This window comes from Spermophilus citellus (genome assembly GCF_964194105.1).
Source record: "Spermophilus citellus genome assembly, chromosome: 16".
NCBI classification, from domain to species: domain Eukaryota; kingdom Metazoa; phylum Chordata; class Mammalia; order Rodentia; family Sciuridae; genus Spermophilus; species Spermophilus citellus.
In genome coordinates, this window is record NC_138196.1 from 81,460,179 (window position 1) to 81,480,320 (window position 20,142).

The following is a 20,142-nucleotide window of genomic DNA, read 5'->3' on the forward strand; positions in this document are numbered from 1 at the left end:
CATGCCTGCCATGTTGAGAAGCCAGTGTGCTGGGACCGGTGATTCTTCCCTGGGGGAAGGCAGCACCCAGCTCTGCACCCTCACCCTGTTTCTCAGGCTGAGATTCACTGCACACGGTGAGATTCCCACTGGAAATCTGTTTTGCCCAGGGGCAGGAAAAGGGCTAAGCAAAGGGCCCTTTGCTTGCACTCAATCCACCTGGAAACCGTCCCTGCCTCAACCTCTGGGCAAGCTCCTATTCAGCCTCCTCACCAAGCCTCTACCCCACGCATGATCAGGCGCACATCCCCTGGCAGCTCCTGCACACCACACATCATCAATACAGCACTTTCCATGCTGGGCCTCAGTACTCACAGCAGTTCCTTGCACAGGACAACCCCCAGACCCAGGGCCCCTCCTGCAGTCAGTCCACCCCAGGTAGCCTGCCATGCAACCCAACAGTAGCACTCGGGGAGGGAGAGCAACCACTGTCTTGGTAAGTGAGTGGTCATAGGAGGTGTGGGCAGCTGGGACAGATGGCAGGGGAGAGGGCTTCACAGGGCAGGGAAGCTCCAGGCACCTACTTAGCAGTCCAGGCATGACAGCGAGGCTCTGCCAGTCGGGGGAAGGGTACAGATACCCTAACATGGGCTCAGATTCTCATGGACACAGCTTGATTCCTCCACAATGTCCAGGATTAATGGCTGATTGACACAGCCCCATGCAACCAGAGAAATAAGATCTGCCTTTGTCAAATAGGAAGATTACAGATGTGCAAGTGGTGGGTCTATTAAGATGGGAGGTCCAACACATGATGGGGGAAAGGAGATAGAAACAGAGAGAAACAGAGGGACACATAGAGACAAAGAATGACATCCTCTCTTTTCTGGGGACTTCTGTGGGGGCAGCCACTCACCAGTTCCTTCCTGAGCCAGGTTATAGCCTCATCGATACTCTGGAAGCCTTCCAGCTTGCCCGGGGACCTGTCGCCCTGGCTGGTGCTCCCGGCAGGCGGGGGGTGCTCTCTGGGCTCCCTTGGGGGCAGCAGGGGCTCCCCACCCCCACACTCTCCTTGCTCCAAGCTCTCCTTGGTGGCCGTCTTCTGGAAGGGCCACGTCTGCTCCTCCAGCCTGGCCTGCCATTCCAGGTAGGAGGGCCTGCGGGTCTCCAGCCTCAGCTTCTCGGTCAGGGCCTTCAGGCTCCGGAGGTGGTCATCAGGAGGCGCGGCGGCCCCTGCCAGCCCCTCTTCTTCACCCACTTCCTCCACTTGGATCTCGGGCACAGACATTCTACAGTCTGCCCTGGCAGCCAGACCCGGCAGTTGGTGAGGGGCTGTGTGGGAGGCTTGCTGGGCGATGAGGCTGGGTCCTGCTCTGGAAGGGCCTCATCCAGCTGGGGCTGTGCCTCCAGAAGGCATTGCAGAGGCTGGGCGGCACCCGGAGCTGAGGGACCGTGGGGTGAGCCCCAGGGAGGGTCTTTCAGAGCAGCTGCGGGGGTTCGAGGTCTATGATTCGTCCCAGAAGCCTGTGGGTGCCATGCTTCGCAGAAGGCAGGAACAGACAAGCACTGGCAGGATTCTTTAGGGGCAGCCTTTGCCAAGGAGATCTGTCTGTCCCGAAGGTGTGCGCAGAGCAGAGACGGGCCAGAAGCTCGCCCTCCCCGGGGAAGGCAGGTGGTGCGGGCCCTGCAGGAAGAATGAGAACATTGTCAGTCTGACCCCTCCCCAGCTGCTGGGTGGAGGCACATCCACACTCCAGGAGGGGAAAGAGGCTCAGAGAGGTCCAGTGACAGGGCTTCCACTTGCTAGTCCAGGACTAGAGGTGAGACGACCACTTTAAGTTGAGGCAGAGAAGCTGAACAAATTGGGCAGCACTACAATCCCCACCGTGTTATCTCACTTAATCCTCACAGCAAGTCTGTGGAGATTAGTTTGTGTCCCCATTTGACATGGGAGAACCCCAAATCCCTAAGAGGCTAAGCGACGCACTCAGACAGAACTCCCGCAGGGAGACAAGACCAGTCACTTGAATCTGAAGGCACAGGTCGCCCCTCTCAGTGACAGCTGCCTGAGGGTCCCCAGAGCCAGCTGCCAGGCCAGTGGAGCTCCACGCAGACTCAGGTGTGCCTGCACCGTACAGGTGCTGCTGCCCTGGGCACCTCTCCCTGAACACAGGGCTGGCTTCCTCCACCCTCAGCTTCCTCCACCACCGCCTGACCTCACCCCCTCAGAGAGGACGCAAATAAGCCTGCAGCTGCAGAGGGGAAGAAGGAGCCAGCTCCACTCAAGCTGGACTGTGAAGCTGAAGGAAGCTGGTGACTCAGGCTTCCAGGACGGTGGCTCTCAGGTTTACCTAAAGTGCCCACACAGCAGCGCCGCCTCCGCCAGGCTCCAGCTGCCACCTGAGTTGGCCTCCAGGACCTAGTGCGGGATATAAGCCAAGGCTCTGACCCCATCGTGCCAGGGTGGGTAGGTTATAATTAGACACCAGCCTTCTGGTGTGCCTGTGTCTTCGGGGAATGAACAAGGGTAGACACGGGCCGATCCGAGCGGGAGATGTGTGTCTTGAACTTGGCTTTCAGGGCTAGTTTTCAAAATCTGTGCTGAGGCCATGCAGGTGTAAAAACTAATGAACTGATGTAGAGCAATGTCCAAGATAAGGCTAAAAGAAAAATCAAGATGCCCAGAAGCCTGGTGCACACACCACCCTAGGGTGAAAATGGATGGAAAGGGAGAGAGATGCTTGTTGATGTGTGTGCTTTTAAAATCCTTGTCGAAAGAAGAAAGCAAATCATCATCGTGATGCCTGCTTGGAGTGTGGGAACTGGGCGGGCTGAGATGAGGACTGAGGGGAGCAGATCTGGGATGGGGAGGCCACTGGCAGGCTGGGCTGCCCAGGGAGGTCATGGATTTCCTCCTGACACACGGAAATGCTCGGGAAGACAGACAGCAGAGCTTCTGTTCTGGACCACCCTATGAGCCCAGCCTGCCAGGGAGGTCTGGCTGGAGGACAGAGGACTCTCCCCTACTCTGAGCCTGCCTCTGCGGGAGTGGGGGGCATCCCTGGGGAATGAGGAAGAGCATGCCACCCCCACTGAGAGCAGAGGAACTCAGCTTCACCTCCTGCGCTGCTCTGGGCAAGTGAAAGTCTCCTGGGGAACCTGGGCAACACAGATCAACTTCCAGGAGTTCTGATTCCCTTGATTTGGGCCCAGAACTCAGAGAGCAGCCCATTCTTAGGCTCCCGGGTGATCTGAGGGTCAGATACAAGGGTGCAGTCAGGACTGAGAGCTGCTGGTCTCCTTTAGAGACACCAGACCTGGGATCAGATTCTGGTCCTAGGCCCCGTGGGGCCTGCCAAGCCTCAGTTTCCTATGCTCAAAATGAGGTGTTCTGCCAATCTCCTGGGCTCTTGGGCATGGGCAGGACGAGGGTCATCGGTGCTCTCTAAATCTTAGCGTGCTCCAAGAACACAGGAATGGGGCTCGCTGTGCACTTTCTCATGACACAGCCTTCCCAGGCTCTCTCCAAGTCTGAAGACTGGGAGCTGCTTTCTGGGGCCCCACCCAGGTGCCTGCCCTCTGCCTGTTTGCTGAGGGCCCAGAATCTCTTCTGAGTGCACCTGGGTGGCTGAATCCTACAGGGCCTCCTTCCCACGGAAGAGGAGCTCTCATTATAGCCAGAAGAGTTTTCTGGAGAAGGTCCAGTCTACAGACAGACTGATGAGCTGTGCCCTCCCCACCTGGGTCCTGGTTGTGCCCACTCCTCAGAAGAGGACCCAGAGGCAGGGGATGATCATGAAGCCACATGCCCATATCACAGAACTGGTGAGAGATAACACAGTAGGAAGCTGTGCCCTCCCTCTGCAAGGGCTGTGTCCTTCCCCCTTAGGTAAGGGGCTCCTCTTGGGGTGGGAACCACTGAGAGTCTGAGACTTTGTGTGACTTCATAGTGTAGGGAGTGGACTTTAACAAGAGGTTTTCAGTCCACTGAGGGTGAGCCTCATGGTGTGGCACCTGGGTGCCCTTCAGCTCACGCCAGTCTCACCCAAACCCCCAAGGCAGGTGGGAGCACCCATTTCACACAGGGGGTATGGGAGGCACTTAGGAGAGGTGAAGTGCCCTCCTCCAGACAGGTGCCAGCTGGGGGCCTGGGCATGAACTGTGTGATGGTGGTCAGCCTCTTTCTCCCCTGGAGCATGTGGGCTTTGGGGTCAGAGCTCAAGGGCAGCCACCAGTTCTATGTTATGGGCTGTGGCTTCATGATCATCCCTTGCCTCTGAGTCCTCTTCTGAGGAGTGGGCTCAACCAGGACCAGCTGCACAATTTGTAGGGCTCAGGGCTGGGTCTCTTCTTTAAAAAAAGTCCTAAGAATTTCAGGATGGTGACAACAGAACATTAACCCAAGTGGGGTCCCTGTGTGCCCCCTGGGTCCCATGCCCATGAAGGGGATAACAATATCAACTTTGTAGGTCATTGCCAGGATTTCATGGTGACAGAGCATGCCCCTGGTGTACAGTAAGCCCTAGACAAAGTTACACTTTAAAAAATATTATTAGGATGGTGCAACCATGGGTGTCACATCAGTCACATCACCCCTGTCCCTGCCTTGAGCAGTCATCTGGTAGGTCCTTGAAATGCTGGGTGTCCTGAGCCCATTTCTGCATCTTTACATCCTTCCCGGAAGCCCACGGATGCCATCCGTTGGCCCTGCCTCCCCCAGTTTTGATCTCAGGAGATCTAGAAGAGTGAAGAGCAGGTTTGCCTTGGAAGGGAGAAAAAGAGCCCAGCCTGCGAGAACACCATCCTGCACTGCTCCCTCCCGCCCTGCTCCAATTTTTAACCCTCCCACCCCCAGCTCCAGGTGCTGGAGGGACCCAGGTGTAACAGCCTGCTCTCCATGCCAGAGACTGAGGCTGGGCTGCAGGCCTGGTCCTGGTTCCAGCACAACTGCTGACAGGAGGAGGACCCGGGTTCAATCTTTCGCAGCCTGTGCTCTGCAGTTGGTGGTGCCTTGTGCGAGCAAAGGCTGGGCACAGAAGAAAGGCCACGCTCACCCAAAGAGCTCCTGCTCAGCACAGGCTGTTTCAGAGCCACCAGGCAGTGTCCCAGGGATCCCACCTGCTTGGGGCTCACCCTGGTGCCTGAAAAGGCCCAGCAGGGATTCCTCCCTCCCTTCCAGCTGGGCACAGGAGCTAAGCTGGCTCCTGGCCCAGAAAGGTGCTAGCAGAAGGGTTTGTTGTCTACTGACCACTTAGTGGGCACTGAGCTGACATGTTCTGTACTAGTGGGGAAGGCCATCGGGTGGGGACTGGAGGCAGCTCTGGACACCTCTTGGGCTTGGTGGGCAGCAGAAGTCTTTCTTGACTCCTGGGGCTTAGGCCCAGGGAGCACAAAGCAGAGGACACTGGACACCACTAGATCTGGGACTCGGGAGTCTTGGAAGACAAGATGAGATCCCGAGACCCCATAATCCATGAGGCTCAGACATGCCCACCAGCCAGGCCACTGGGCAGCAGTGAGGAAAAGCCTTGGGGATACACAGCCTTCCTGCCCCAGCAACATGCCAGGGCTTGGGATGACTGTGGTTCAGATGCGCTTCCAGGCTTCCTGGCCCATGAAGCAGGATTCGCCAGCCATGAGCTAATCCCCAGCTGCCCCAAGAGCCAGGTGGGTGCAGCCCTGCCAGGCGGCCAACACCTTGTCTCATTATGACCTCACCTGCTCACCTGGAAAACCCTGGAACCCACTTCCTGATGGGCTTCCTGGGCAGGGAAGGCTACGGGGGCTGCTGACTGATGCTCCCCGGGCTCAGGCCTGCTCTCCCCGCACAGAGGCTTCTCCGGAACCATTTGTTTTTTTCTGCAGGGTGCACAGTCTTTTTAACCCCTCCGACTCTCCTGCCCCACAGAACCCCAAGTTCGCTCCTCTGCCTGCAACTTTTACAGCCCAGAAGCCCTTCTTTCCCTCCTCCGCCTCAGTCCTCAGGCATTTCTCCTTGCCTCTGTTTTCCCGGGCTGGCTGTGTGCGCCCGGCAACGAGAGCACGTGAGGGAAACAGTGACACCATCACACATGAGCTGACACTTGGAGCAACCACACCAGCAGGCACTCGGAAAGCTTCACATGTTCAGGCACAGTTAGGGCTCACACGCGTGAAGACTGTCATCATCCTCATGTTCCAGGTGGAGAGACTGAGGCGCAGATGGCTTTGGTAGCTTGCCCATGGTCACAGAGCTAGTAAGTGGTGAGGCTGGGATGTGAGACCCTGACCCGAACTGGGCCTCCGTCCCTGTTAAACCCTCCCATTTACACCAGGCACTTTCTTGATGGTCCCTTCTACCAGACTCAAGTTCATGAGGGCAAGGCCAGGCCTTTTATCCTGGTCCTCTGGCACTTGTGAGATGCTGCTGTCTTTAAACATGGAATGAACGGGCACATAGAGCACGCATCTGCCTCTTGCTGCAGCCTGTGCTGCTCACAGTAAGCCAGCTTGGATGGGCTCAGAGGACCAGAGGGGCCCCGGGCTTCTGTGACAGTACTTCCACCACCTGTCCTCATGAAAGGCCACACACACCTCCCTTCCCTGGCCAAGGAGTGCCTGGACACAGGTGTGCCTGGACACAGGTATGCAGGCCCAGCTCCTGGGACAAAGCAGGAAGAACCTGATTTAGCTTGTGCCAAATCCCAGGACTTTGAACTATAGCCAGAGAGGACCTACTTGTCACCTGGCATCTGTGAGGACATTTCTACCCAGCACCTTCCTTCTCCCTTCTGGAAAAAGCATTCTCCCTTACTGTGGGGAGTCTGTCCCTGTGGTACCTGTGGCCCTGACCTCCCCTCTCACGGGGGGGGGGGGGGGGGGGCGGGCGGGGAAGTCACTTGACTCTACTGGGCCAATCAGAGCCTTTCTGAAGTTTTCCTGCCAGACCAACCCAGAAGCCGGCCTTTCCCAGCCAGCCTGGGTACTGGAGCCCTCTTGCTCTCACACAGAGAGGGTCTGCTGGCACACAAAGCCAGCACACAGGATGGTTTGAAGGCCTCACTCAGGTCCGTCAGAAGCCACCCCGCCAGACTTTGACTACACAGCTTTCAAAGCCTCCTCTTGGGCAGAGCTCCTTGGAGCTGGGCTTCTGACAGGTACAGCTGCCTGGCCTGAGTGGGTGCTGGAGAAGGGTGCGGCGTGTGGGTCTCTGTTGGTGTTTGGCCTTGGTTGGCCTGTTTGTCTGCCATTCCCAGCCTCCCTCCTTTCTTGTTTGTGGGAAGCCCCCACTTTGTGCAAGACAGCAGGCAGGCGCCCTTCTCATTTGTTCTCTGGGATCAGAGGACCAGATTCTCCCTCCTCCCCCGCCCAGGCCCTGGCAACCAGGTGCGAGCATGTGACTTAAGCTCAGCCAATCAGAGGCTCAGGCCCAGGGTCTGAATTTGGCCTGTGTGGGGCCCAGTGAATGGATGGTTGGGATTCATAAGTGCTGGATGGGGGAAGGAGCCAGCTGCCCCTGCTGGAGTGCTGCTGCAGGGCCTCCCCTCTGTCCTGGAGCTGCCCGGGTTCTGCCTGCTTGCTCCTGTGAGTCTCTGCTTCCTGCCAGTCTCCAAGCGCTGACAGCCTGGACTCAGGCTGCTTTCTATTGCTGGTGCTCAGGAGCCTGAGGGCTGCAGTCGGGGGAGCAGCCAACTCCCTTGGAGAGGCCACGTGTGTAATTGAGAAGTAAGCAGCGTCCTAAAACATTGTGACAGCCAAAAAGGCTTCCTTCTCTCACATCCCCACAAGTCCCGAGGGGGGTTGGCACCTGCAGTTGAGACCCATAGGGTCACTGTCCTCTGAATGAAATTTTGCTGAATCCACCTACATTCCTAGTGGGTATGTTTCCTAGGTGACAGTCAGTGACAGGCCACCAATATTTCAGCTGCATAAACTTAAACCCGTTCTGCTCCCTCTTTCAGAAGTACCACCCACGGGTCCCTGTGCTCTGGGTCATGCAGCCTTCCCAACTGGGCTGCAGCCAAATGCCTGGGAACTGGGTTAGCGTTAGGGTGCCTGAGGGCCTCCAGCCTGGGAAGGCAGTCTCTTTTGGGGAGCAACCCCCTGGACTTCCACAGCAGAGTGACAGTCCCAGAGTGAGAGGGCATGCCCACGAGTGTCCCTGCTGGAGCAGGGTACAGAGGGAGAGCTGGCTGGCTGGGGCGGGGCCTGGCCCAGGCTGGGCCTCAAGGCTTCCCAGGCCTCAAAGCTGAGAACTAAAAGGCCTTCAGGGCTGAGGCTGAGAGCCCCCCGGCCCCAGCCATCAGGCCTAGGCTCCTCCTCTGAAAACTACAGAGCTGCCCCAGGGGTGAAAGGTGGGTGGGGACAGGGACCAGGGTGGCTGGGACACAGCTCTGGCCTCATCCCTTTTCTAAAGAGGCAGCTGCTTTTCCCCAGGGGGGGTGATAGGTCCAGGGGTCCACAGGTGATGAGGGCGAGCAGGCCTGGGACAGGTGGGTGTTTCAGTCTTGGTCCTATGCTTATGGTACATGCAGAGCCCCAGGTGGGGACAGGGCTGACCTCCCACCTTCACCCCCACGGCAGGTCAGTCTGGGACTGACGCCTCTGCTCTGCTGATGTGCTTCAGCCGAGAGGAGAGGACGAGAGGACGGCACACAGCCCTGCGCGTCCCACAGAGCTGCTGACAGGAGCCAGGAGCTGCCCAGAGCCCGGTGCCTCTGCCTCAGAGTTGCCATGGTGACGGAAGCAGGAGGGACATGGCCAGTCTGGCCCTATGCCAGCCATCTTTCCCCTTCCCAGGCTCATTTTCATTCCAGCTCTTGGTCAGAGCTGGTGTTAGGAGCCCCTGAGATGGGGGACAGAGACCAGGCAGAGTCTAGACTGGCGCCAGTTGTGTGTGTGTGTGTGTGTGTGTGTGTGTGTGTGTGAGTGATGGGGCTCACTGTGTTGACATGTATGTGAGAGGGGGGTGGTTGTCCTAGTGTGTGAGTGGGGGTGCTTGTCCTGGTGTGTGTGTGAGTGGGGGATGACTGTTTTGAGGGTGTATGTGAGTGGGGGATGACTGTCTTGAGGGTGTGTGTGAGTGGGGGATGACTGTTTTGAGGGTGTATGTGAGTGGGGGGTGACTGTCTTGAGGGTGTATGTGAGTGGGGGATGACTGTCTTGAGGGTGTGTGTGAGTGGGGGTGGCCGTCTTGAGAGTGTGTGTGAGCAGGGGGTGGCCGTCTTGAGGGTGTATGTGAGTGGGGGATGACTGTTTTGAGGGTGTATGTGAGTGGGGGATGACTGTCTTGAGGGTGTGTGTGAGTGGGGGATGACTGTCTTGAGGGTGTGTGTGAGTGGGGGATGACTGTCTTGAGGGTGTGTGTGAGTGGGGGTGGCTGTCTTGAGGGTGTATGTGAGTGGGGGATGACTGTCTTGAGGGTGTATGTGAGTGGGGGATGACTGTTTTGAGGGTGTGTGTGAGTGGGGGTGGCTGTCTTGAGGGTGTGTGTGAGTGGGGGATGACTGTCTTGAGGGTGTGTGTGAGTGGGGGTGGCTGTCTTGAGGGTGTGTGTGAGTGGGGGATGACTGTCTTGAGGGTGTGTGTGAGTGGGGGTGGCTGTCTTGAGGGTGTATGTGAGTGAGGGGTGGCTGTCTTGAGGGTGTGTGTGAGTGAGGGTGGCTGTCTTGAGGGTGTGTGTGAGTGGGGGTGGCTGTCTTGAGGGTGTATGTGAGTGAGGGGTGGCCGTCTTGAGAGTGTGTGTGAGTGAGGGGTGGCTGTCTTGAGGGTGTGTGTGAGTGAGGGGTGGCCATCTTGAGAGTGTGTGTGAGCAGGGGGTGGCTGTCTTGAGGGTGTATGTGAGTGAGGGGTGGCTGTCTTGAGGGTGTATGTGAGTGAGGGGTGGCCGTCTTGAGAGTGTGTGTGAGCAGGGGGTGGCTGTCTTGAGGGTGTGTGTGAGTGAGGGGTGGCTGTCTTGAGGGTGTGTGTGAGCAGGGGGTGGCTGTCTTGAGGGAGTGTGTGAGTGAGGGGTGGCTGTCTTGAGGGTGTGTGTGAGCAGGGGGTGGCTGTCTTGAGGGTGTGTGTGAGTGAGGGGTGGCTGTCTTGAGGGTGTGTGTGAGTGGGGGATGGCTGTCTTGAGAGTGTGTGTGAGTGAGGGGTGGCTGTCTTGAGGGTGTGTGTGAGTGGGGGGTGGCTGTCTTGAGAGTGTGTGTGAGCAGGGGGTGGCTGTCTTGAGGGTGTGTGTGAGTGAGGGGTGGCTGTCTTGAGGGTGTGTGTGAGCAGGGGGTGGCTGTCTTGAGGGAGTGTGTGAGTGAGGGGTGGCTGTCTTGAGGGTGTGTGTGAGTGAGGGGTGGCTGTCTTGAGGGTGTGTGTGAGTGAGGGGTGGCTGTCTTGAGGGTGTGTGTGAGTAGGGGGTGGTTGTCCTGGTGTGTGTATGAGTGGGGGGTGGTTGTCCTGGTGTTTGTGTGAGTTGGGGGTGGTTGTCTTGAGAGTGTGTGTGAGTGGGGGATGACTGTCTTGAGGGTGTATGTGAGTGGGGGATGACTGTCTTGAGGGTGTGTGTGAGTGGGGGGTGGCCGTCTTGAGGGTGTATGTGAGTGGGGGATGACTGTCTTGAGGGTGTGTGTGAGTGAGGGGTGGCTGTCTTGAGAGTGTGTGTGAGTGGGGGTGGCTGTCTTGAGGGTGTGTGTGAGTGGGGGGTGGCTGTCTTGAGGGTGTATGTGAGTGAGGGGTGGCTGTCTTGAGGGTGTGTGTGAGTGGGGGGTGGCCGTCTTGAGGGTGTATGTGAGTGGAGGATGACTGTCTTGAGGGTGTGTGTGAGTGGGGGGTGGCCGTCTTGAGGGTGTATGTGAGTGGGGGATGACTGTCTTGAGGGTGTGTGTGAGTGGGGGGTGGCCGTCTTGAGGGTGTATGTGAGTGGGGGATGACTGTCTTGAGGGTGTGTGTGAGTGGGGGTGGCCGTCTTGAGAGTGTGTGTGAGTGGGGGATGACTGTCTTGAGGGTGTATGTGAGTGGGGGATGACTGTCTTGAGGGTGTGTGTGAGTGGGGGATGACTGTCTTGAGGGTGTGTGTGAGTGAGGGATGACTGTCTTGAGGGTGTGTGTGAGTGGGGGATGACTGTCTTGAGGGTGTGTGTGAGTGGGGGATGACTGTCTTGAGGGTGTGTGTGAGTGGGGGATGACTGTCTTGAGGGTGTGTGTGAGTGGGGGATGACTGTCTTGAGGGTGTGTGTGAGTGGGGGATGACTGTCTTGAGGGTGTGTGTGAGTGGGGGTGGCTGTCTTGAGGGTGTGTGTGAGTGGGGGATGACTGTCTTGAGGGTGTGTGTGAGTGAGGGGTGGCTGTCTTGAGGGTGTGTGTGAGTGAGGGGTGGCTGTCTTGAGGGTGTATGTGAGTGGGGGATGACTGTCTTGAGGGTGTGTGTGAGTGGGGGTGGCCGTCTTGAGGGTGTGTGTGAGCAGGGGGTGGCTGTCTTGAGGGTGTGTGTGAGTGAGGGGTGGCCGTCTTGAGAGTGTGTGTGAGCAGGGGGTGGCTGTCTTGAGGGTGTGTGTGAGTGAGGGGTGGCTGTCTTGAGAGTGTGTGTGAGCAGGGGGTGGCTGTCTTGAGGGTGTATGTGAGTGAGGGGTGGCTGTCTTGAGGGTGTATGTGAGTGAGGGGTGGCTGTCTTGAGGGTGTGTGTGAGTGAGGGGTGGCTGTCTTGAGGGTGTGTGTGAGTGAGGGGGTGGCTGTCTTGAGGGTGTATGTGAGTGAGGGGTGGCTGTCTTGAGAGTGTGTGTGAGCAGGGGGTGGCTGTCTTGAGGGTGTATGTGAGTGAGGGGTGGCTGTCTTGAGGGTGTGTGTGAGTGAGGGGTGGCTGTCTTGAGGGTGTGTGTGAGTGGGGGGTGGTTGTCTTGAGAGTGTGTGTGAGTAGGGGGTGGTTGTCCTGGTGTGTGTATGAGTGGGGGGTGGTTGTCCTGGTGTTTGTGTGAGTTGGGGGGGGTTGTCTTGAGGGTGTGTGTCTGGGTCGGGTGGGCTGGTGGTTGGTGACATGGGGTGCTAGCAGGCTTCTGCAGGACAGTGCCCCTGGGGTCTTGCTCAAGGCACGAGTGGTCTGCATGGAGGCAGAATGCCCACATAAGTGTGTGCTTTCCTCTCAGGACAAGCCTAGGTGTTCCCCCTGAAGCTGGCTGGCTGCTGCCTGGGTCAGGCCTCCCTGTGGCAAAGCCTCCTGAGAATCCACCCTTTCTCCTGAAGGAGGCTGCAGCTCCAGCATGGAGCTCAGGTAGGCTGAGGCTGGGGAGGCTGGGGAGGGGGCAGAGAGCTTTGGGTATGATCCTGTTGGGACAGCCCTGGGCATCTCCCACCTGGGGTCCCAGCCTTGCTGCTGGGTGGGGGAGAGAGGAGTCTGCTCCCCTGCTTAAGCGCCTGCAGCCTCACCCCCCTCTGAGGAGAGATGCTGTGCTCTGGGAACCGTGGTTTCCCTGCGATGACCTCTCCCTCCTTCCTGACAGACTCAGGGTCTCACACCACAGCAGCAGTGGGGTCACCAACATGTCCCAGAACTGCACCCAGGGGCAGGGGCAGAGAACACTTACCCGTGTTCTCCTGGAGTTATTTGCCCAGGGAGGCTTGGTCTGCAGGATCCCGTGCTAATGGTTGCACCTCTGCACAGAGTTCAAAGCTTCCATTTGCATACCTGGTTTAACAAGAGCAATCACAGACATTTTTAAGTCACACTGAAGTTTACACATTTTGTTCTCCCACATATCATGGCATCATGGCTTGGGCTAGAGGAACTTTCCAAGAGCTAGACCACAGAGATACTGCAAACCAGAGAAACTATCAAGACTAGCTCAGGGTCACACTGCTCCATTGAAGGGGCTGGCTCGGCTTGCACTCGAATTTTCTGACTCTAAGCTGAACCCTGCTTCTATTGTCTAGGAAACGGGAAACCTTGCTTGGTCTCTCTGGGACATTATGAGGAAAGAATCTATAAAAATACTTGTTAAGACCTTTGTGAATTCAAAGTGCTAGGTCAATGCTGAATAATTGATGGCTCTGCTCCTGTGCTCAGGGCTGACGCACAGGCCTCCTGTGGAGAGGCTGGGGGTGTAGAGACCTGTCCTTTTTGGCCCAGTGAAAGGAAGAGCTGGGCTTTCCCTCAGCCCAGAGAAGCCCTGACTCCTGGGAGCCATACATCTGATTTACGGCCTCCCTAGACGACAGGAGCATGCAGAGGGCTGCTGTGGGGAGGTAGGGCTGTGGGGGACTCAGTCTCTATGGTGTCCCCTCCAAGGCCCTGGGAAAGGGCTGCTCTGGCAGGCAGGAAGAGAGGTGCCTGAGAACCTGAGGGTCAGTTCTGGGGGTGGGAAGTGGCCGTGGGAAATGCAGAGAATGGAGGGGTCCCCTTCATAAAAATGCTTGACCAGGCAAAGATGCCCAGGAGCTGGCTAAGGCAGCCTGTCCTTGTCCCAGCCAACCGCCACAGGTGACCACAGGACTTTTCTAGCCAAAATTCACGGTGGCAGTGGGCATTAGGGCACAGAAAGGAGATATAGGGTGGCCTTTAAAGCAGTTTATGGAGAGGAAAACAGAAGGCAGCTCAGGTGGGCATCCTGGTTACGCTAACAGGAAACAGTTCCCAGCTGACTGAACCTCAGGCACCATTTCACAGCGAAGGGCACTGTGGCCCACCAGAGTCTCCCAACTGGCGTTTGTCTCAGCCCTCAGAAAAGGTGGAGTTGGGCCTATTGGAATCCACAGGACAACTGACTCCAACTTCAAATAAGCAAGATCCACAAGCTCCAGTTCAAGGGGGAGTCTGTCTTACTGTGCAGGTTCCAAAGCCCAGTCACTCTGCAGGGATTTCCTCAGAGGCTGCACAGTGGCACCGTGTGACTGGAGTCCTGCACGTCCATGCTGGGCCTGGGTGTGCTGACCTCTGGGCAGCTGGAGGGTCTTCCTGGTGTCTGGGTGGGGCTGGACCTAAGGATGCAGTGGGGTTGCAGTGTGGCCAGCGGCGGGTGGCAGGGGCAGTGCTGTGCCCACCTGGGATGTGGAGGGGACATCTTCCTGAGTCCCCCTAGGCAGGACAGAGAACGGGCTGTGTGACCGCGCTTGCCCTCTTGTGTCAGTGAGGAGAGAATGTTGCTGGGCTTCTGCAGCCACTGCCTGAGCTGCCTTCTGCTTTCCTCTCCATAAACTGCTTGAAAGGCCACCCTATATCTCTTTTCTGTGCCCTAATGCCCACTGCTGCTGTGATCTTTGGCTAGAAAAGTCCTGTGGTCACTGTGGCAGTTGGATGGGACAAGGACAGGCTGCCTTAGCCAGCTCCTGGGCATCCTTGCCTGGTCAAGCATTTTTTGTGAAGGGGACCCCTCCATTCTCTGCATTTCCCACCCCCAGTACTGACCCTCGGGTTCTCAGTGGAAGGGATCAGACACAGCAGAAAGACATGGAGCAGGCTAGGGAAGGGCAGAGCTGGGGGAAGACCCACCACCAGCTGGTTCCATTACCTTGGTCAATCAACCCCCATAGGCCTCAGGTGGCTCACCTCTGAAATGGGATCTTAACGGACCTACCTCACAGTCTGGGAGGACCAAAGGAGGCGAGGGGTGTGTTAACAGCTACACCTGGAATGGGACTGCCACCGTCTGCTCTGGATGGTGCCTGGCTGGCACTCTCCTGGGCCTGTCACGTGGTAAGTGTCTTCCAAAGTACTAAAGTTCACAAATGCCTGTCTGTGCACTCCAGAGTGTGCAGAGCACCGTCTTGCTGTCCCTCTGCACCAGGGCTGCACAAGTTGCACCCCTCGGCAGCCCTGACCCGACTCCCTGTTCCTCCAGGCAGGGCGGTTGTCTGAGGGTCCTCAGCACCATGCATATTATTGATCCTAAAGTTATTGATGGGACATGTTCTAAATGGTTTCACTGGGTGAGCTGAAACCCAGGGGCATTCAAATTGAGACCTTCTTCCCCTAGTCTCACAGATGAAGCCCCCACTCAGGCAGGTACGAGCTATCTTTATCTCTGGGCAGCTCAAGGCATTTGGTAATCAGCAAAGCGACTGTCTCTTGAAGATAGAGGTGTTCGAGGTGTTGACTGCTCAAATGAATTACTGGACAGCTTGACCCTGGAAGGAGCAGGTGGAAGGATCTAGTAAGGCCTCCAGGGAGGGGTGATCAAGGCACTGGGAGACAGAATGCTGGCACTTCACCAAACCCCCAGGACCAGCTAGCTAGCTGTCTGAACCTGCTGGACCTGTGTGCAAATGGATGTCTCCAGGCTGCCTGCACTTGTGGCACAATTCCCTCTACGGCTTGCTTTCTCTCCAACCTGATAATAGGGTCATCTTCACCCTCCTCCCCGTTTCCAGCAGCTGCTCCCAAATACACAAAACAATAGGATGACAACACAGTCAGTCTCCAGCCTCTGCTGGCTCCCCAACAGGCTCAGCTTGGTTCATACCTGTCTCAGTGTCCCTGGGGCACAGCACTTGAAAGCACAGAGGACAGAGGCGGCTGGTGTTATTTTTTTTACTTGCTGGTGACTGGGTAGGGTGGGGTCAGAAGCAAGTTCCTAAGTAGCCTTGCTGGTACAGACCTCATCCAGAACATTCCTGGGTACTGAACACCCTGAGGGCCCTCTGACCCTCCACTGCCATTCCCACTCTGCTGGCTTCCTGGAATGAGGAAATGCCCCACCTTCAAGACGCCTGGAGCTGTGGTCACCTTGGAGGCCACTGCCTGAACCTATTGATGCCTGCTTTCCACCTAGAACTGAGCTCTGGCTTGAGCCAGCCCTCCAGGTCCCAGGGACAAGCCCTATAAGGGAGCTCTTGGGATCCATTGCCCGCTTTCACATCGGATCAGAATGTCCTGAAAGGAATCCCTGCCCTCATGGGAGAAACTCTCCGGGGAGGTAGGGAGCTCAGCCCATGAGCCCACGAGAGAAGCTGAACCCCGACACCTCTTGGGTCTATGCCAAGGCTGCTGAGAGGAGGCTACATTGGACTGCACCCTGGGAACTCTGGAAGGGAGGGCCAGGTCAAGGCCATTCAGCCCAGGAGAGAGCTAACTAGAGGGAGCTCCCACACGGCAGGGGCTTTGGCATGAGGGGGCCTGATGTCAGAAAGAGCTCCCCCAAGAGGAAAGCCCCCCCCATGCCCACCGGAGTCGGGGCTCCTGCCCAATGAACTGCTCTCTCAGAGGAGCTTTGCTGTGGGTGAGCAGCAGGGTCTGGAGTGCCCGCAGGAAAGGGGTTGACTGGTGGCAGCACAGCCTCTGACTCTCCTGCTCTCTTCCCTCCTCTGGACTTTCCTTCCTTCTCAGGAGAGAAGTGTCAGTGGTCAGGTGGGGAGGACCTGGCCTTCGGTGGGCAGGGCAACTGGCCTAACCAGGGAAATCTGAGATCCCAGTCTTCACTCCCTCCAGCTCCAGCCTCTAAGGCAGCTCAGAATCGACAGGTGCCTGTCAATGAGCAAGACTCACCTGCCACTTTCCTGCAGTCTCCCCCTTCCTGCCCACGCATCCCGCTTCTCTCAACCCCACCCTTCCCTGGTCTGCTTCAGAATGGGCCTGTCTTCACCCCATCCAAACCCCAGGATGTTCTGGCATGTTTAATGCCATCCACCGGTTACTTGTCAGGGACATTCATGAGGGCACATGAGGACTCCCCAGCCCCCATCTGTCAATCAAATAATCGTTTATCTTCTACCTTTGCAAGCAGGTCGATGTCCCAGGCAAGCAAAGAGCCACTGCTGGGCTCCCAGAGGGCTTGGGAATTCCGGGGGCTCCCATTGGGTCATCAGGGTTTTCCAACAGCAAGATTTACCTAGAGCACACACCCGCCCCAGTGCGTGAGCAGCCTGACAAGCGGTTTTCCTCCTCACAGGAGGGCCTGGGGCACCGTGGGTCTTTTTCTCAGCAAACAGGCACTGCCGTAATTGATTTCAGTCCTCTTGGAGGGAGGCCAAGCTGGTAGATATGGAAGTGGGCACTGGTCATTTAGTGACAATCCATGCATGTAATCAAGAGGACAAGAAGGACTGGAGAAAGTGGGCAGGGAGTTGGGCATCTGTGGGTCAGCAAGGAGAAGGGGCATGAGCGAGGACACTTCTGAGGCTGGCCAGGCCTGATGGCAAAGGCTTCTAAGCTCCTCATACAAGAAATGGCTTTGCTGGCTCTAAAGGTTCCCTTAGATGGTGGGGACCTTTCTAGGTTTTAGCACCGCCTCAGGGCTCTCATTTCATCTGGTTGTGACTGGCTCCTTCCCACTCTCTGGGCCACGGAGGCCTTGGGTCTCCTACAGTGACCTTCCTTCTAGCACTGCTCCAGGAGCCCTGGTGGCCAGGCACAGGAATCTCTCTGCTCTCTCACCAGCCACAGGAGCTGCACCGAGTTACTTAACTTCTCAGACTCCCTCTGACAAAATGGGGATAACAATGTCCCCTAGAAGGGAGACTTGAGAGGACAAGTGACCAAGGATGCCAAAGGTTCTCAGCAGTTTGTGCTCCTGGCTGTTTGCCACGCCCCTTTAAAACCAGCTGGGAGGAGCTCCCATCCTACAGACTTGGTCAGGCTACTGGCTGGGCCACTGGGCTTTCCCAGGGCTTTGTCCAGCACTTACTGAGCCTGGGGCGCGGGAGGGGGGCGGGACTGTCTCTGAGACATCCAACCGAAGCTGCTTTGGAACCACAGTGGATGGGGACCTGACAGGCAGTTTATGGAAACTTGATTTGGAGGACCTGCTGTGGGCAGAAGACAGCAGCCAGGACCCACCAATCTAGAGCCACCCCACCTTCTAGGTCTTCCAGGAGGACCCATGTACACCAGACTGGAACAGGCAATAAGGGGTCTTCAAGAAGCAGCAATCCTCCTTACTTGGCTGAAGGGACCCCCCCCCCACCCCCCATGCAATCTGTGGCCCCTTGTCCTGGTGACCCTAGGTGCCCACCTTCAGGACTGACCTGCTCAATTCCCCAGGCCCTTGAACTAGCCTGGCCTCAGGCCTAGAGTACCCTCCCCAAGGGCCCTGGGCCCCTTCCTGGGGAGGGATTGCATCCTTGGGGCCAGGAACTTCCATCCCGCCCCCTGTGAAGTCCACAGAGGAGACAGGGTGGGAGCCGAGGTCACCAGCCGTCTGGGAGCAACCCTGAGTGGGGTCCCTCCCTCAAGACCATGGGCTCCTAATCTCCACCAGGATCTTAGCCCCGGAAGGGGCCAGCAGAGCTGGACGCTATGGGACGCAGTCCAGCGGTGGCTGCCCACTCCTCGCTGCCACGGGAACAGGTGGGGACTCACCCCGCGCTCCTGCGGGCGTGTCCCTTCCAGGCCGCGGGATCGGCTGCTCCCGCCGCCTGCCCTGGGGGGAGTGGAGCCCACTGCCAGCCCGCGCCGCCGCCACAGCCCCGTCACCGTCCCTGGGAAAGTCGCCGCGCGCGAACCCACCTGCGGGCGCCCGAGGCCCGTGGCGCCGTCGCCAGGTCCCCGGCGCTCTCCGCGCCCGCCTCGCTGCGCCCGTGCGCCCAAGATCGCCCGGCACTATTCTTTTTGAAGGCAGCCTTCGGTGCGTTGCGTCAGGGCGGTTGCCTGGCGACGGCCGCGCGAGCCTCCCGCCGCGACGCCCCGGCCTCCCATTCAAGCCCCGGCCCGCTCGGCCGCCCCGGGCCCGCCGGTCCCAGCGCGGCGGCCAGGTCCTAGAGCCCCCCGACTTCACCCTGCCCGGGCGGCCACAGCAAGCGAGAGCAGACCAGCCGCGCGCACTTGCCAAGCCCCAGACGAAACCAAACCCAAACATCCAGGTTTTCATTAAGCCCGAAACCCAGGCAGTTTCCCCCCAAACATGGCAACGTGGCTTTGCCACTGTCAGCAGTTTGCCTGCGTGGAGGGGGCAGGGGAACCCCACGCCCGAGCCTGCACTCCACCCACAAATGACCGGGGTTCCTAATCCCAGCAGCAACCACTATGTCTGAGCGCCTGACGTGCGCCCACACCCTCGCAAGCACTAACAGGAGAGATGTGAAAAATACCGGCTTATAGAGGAGGAAACGGAGGCTCAGAGAGGTTAAGGAGAAGCCAGAGGGGAGTAGTCCGGGTAGATGGATCTGGATGGAGCCAGTTTTCTCCACGTTCATCCTTCAGTGGCACCAATCGTTTCTGTTCTTTTAAGACTCAGTCCTTGCCCTGTCTGAGCCTCCAGCTGCATGAACTGCATGCACCCAACACAGGTAAGTGACAAACGGCTGGGGATGCCCCTTCTTGCAAGCCCTTAGGACTGATCCTGGCTGCAGACAGAGTCGTCTGAGGAGGCTCTGCCTTCTGCAGGACTCAAGTTTCAGAGCTGATTACTGGAAGTTGGCCTCATTCTCCCAGACCTTGGGAAGCACCTTTCCTAGATGCCTGAGGGTAAAAGGGTCACACACCTTCCATTCTCTATCTCATCTTCCCTTTGACCACCCACAGGTGCCTTCTTTTCCCTTGGCTCACAGAGGTGCTTGAATAGGAGATGCCCCTTGCCCTTACCTGCTGTGCTAGAAAATAATTTGGGGGATGACCTTTAGTTTGACCTTCAACTCCAGACACACCCCTCTCCCTACCTACCACTGTGTCTTGGCTCTTCGTGGGCTGAGCTCTGCACAAGGGTTTATGAATATGGACAGCAAATCATTCAAACATAAAAAGTTGCAAGTTACATTCAAACCCACTGATGACCTGTGTGTTCCCCCTGTCAATCACCAGGCATGATGGCAGAGAGGTGCAATATGAAAACCTCAGCTTGGAAAATGGCTCAATAGCATTATTAGTGTATTTCGGGGATTTTGTGTGTCAAGGGTTGGGGATTTCAGATTACAGAGCCACTGCATGGAGATGGGAGGATGGAATTTACTTCTCTGGGAAACCAGTAGCCAAGAGACCACTAGACAAGGATTTGACCTGGTCACTACAGGTCACAAACTACTTGCGTCACTTTCTTTGGAATGTCACCTGCAGCCCTCTGTCACAGGCCAGAGGTCCTCTCTGGCCTGTACATGTTGATGGGAGGGGAGCTCCTTCAGCAGCAAGCAAGCAAACCCTGGAACAGCAGAAGTTCAGGGGCTTCCCTCCTGCCTGCCACCCCTCTCAAGTCCCCCTATTACATTCTCATTTCCAGTCACATCAAGGAGAAGAGAAGGATAAACTCTACCTTTCACTTTGAAGGTTTTAAAATTTAAACTTAAAATGCCTAT

At 57.3% G+C, this 20,142-nt stretch overlaps 1 protein-coding gene across 1 annotated transcript in view; it reads right to left on the reverse strand.

Moving 5' to 3' along the window:
• The window catches only part of FAM167A (family with sequence similarity 167 member A), a 31,450-nt gene extending 12,826 nt beyond the window's left edge, over window positions 1–18,624 (reverse strand). The window contains exons 1-3 of the mRNA XM_081269291.1: window positions 18,365–18,624; window positions 12,513–12,613; window positions 896–1,663 (exon numbers count right to left, since the gene is read on the reverse strand). Of these exons, the coding sequence (XP_081125417.1) occupies window positions 896–1,267 (372 nt within the window). The 5' untranslated portion in view covers window positions 1,268–1,663; window positions 12,513–12,613; window positions 18,365–18,624. The remainder of the gene's footprint in view (window positions 1–895; window positions 1,664–12,512; window positions 12,614–18,364) is intronic.
• Between the last annotated feature and the right edge of the window lie 1,518 nt (window positions 18,625–20,142).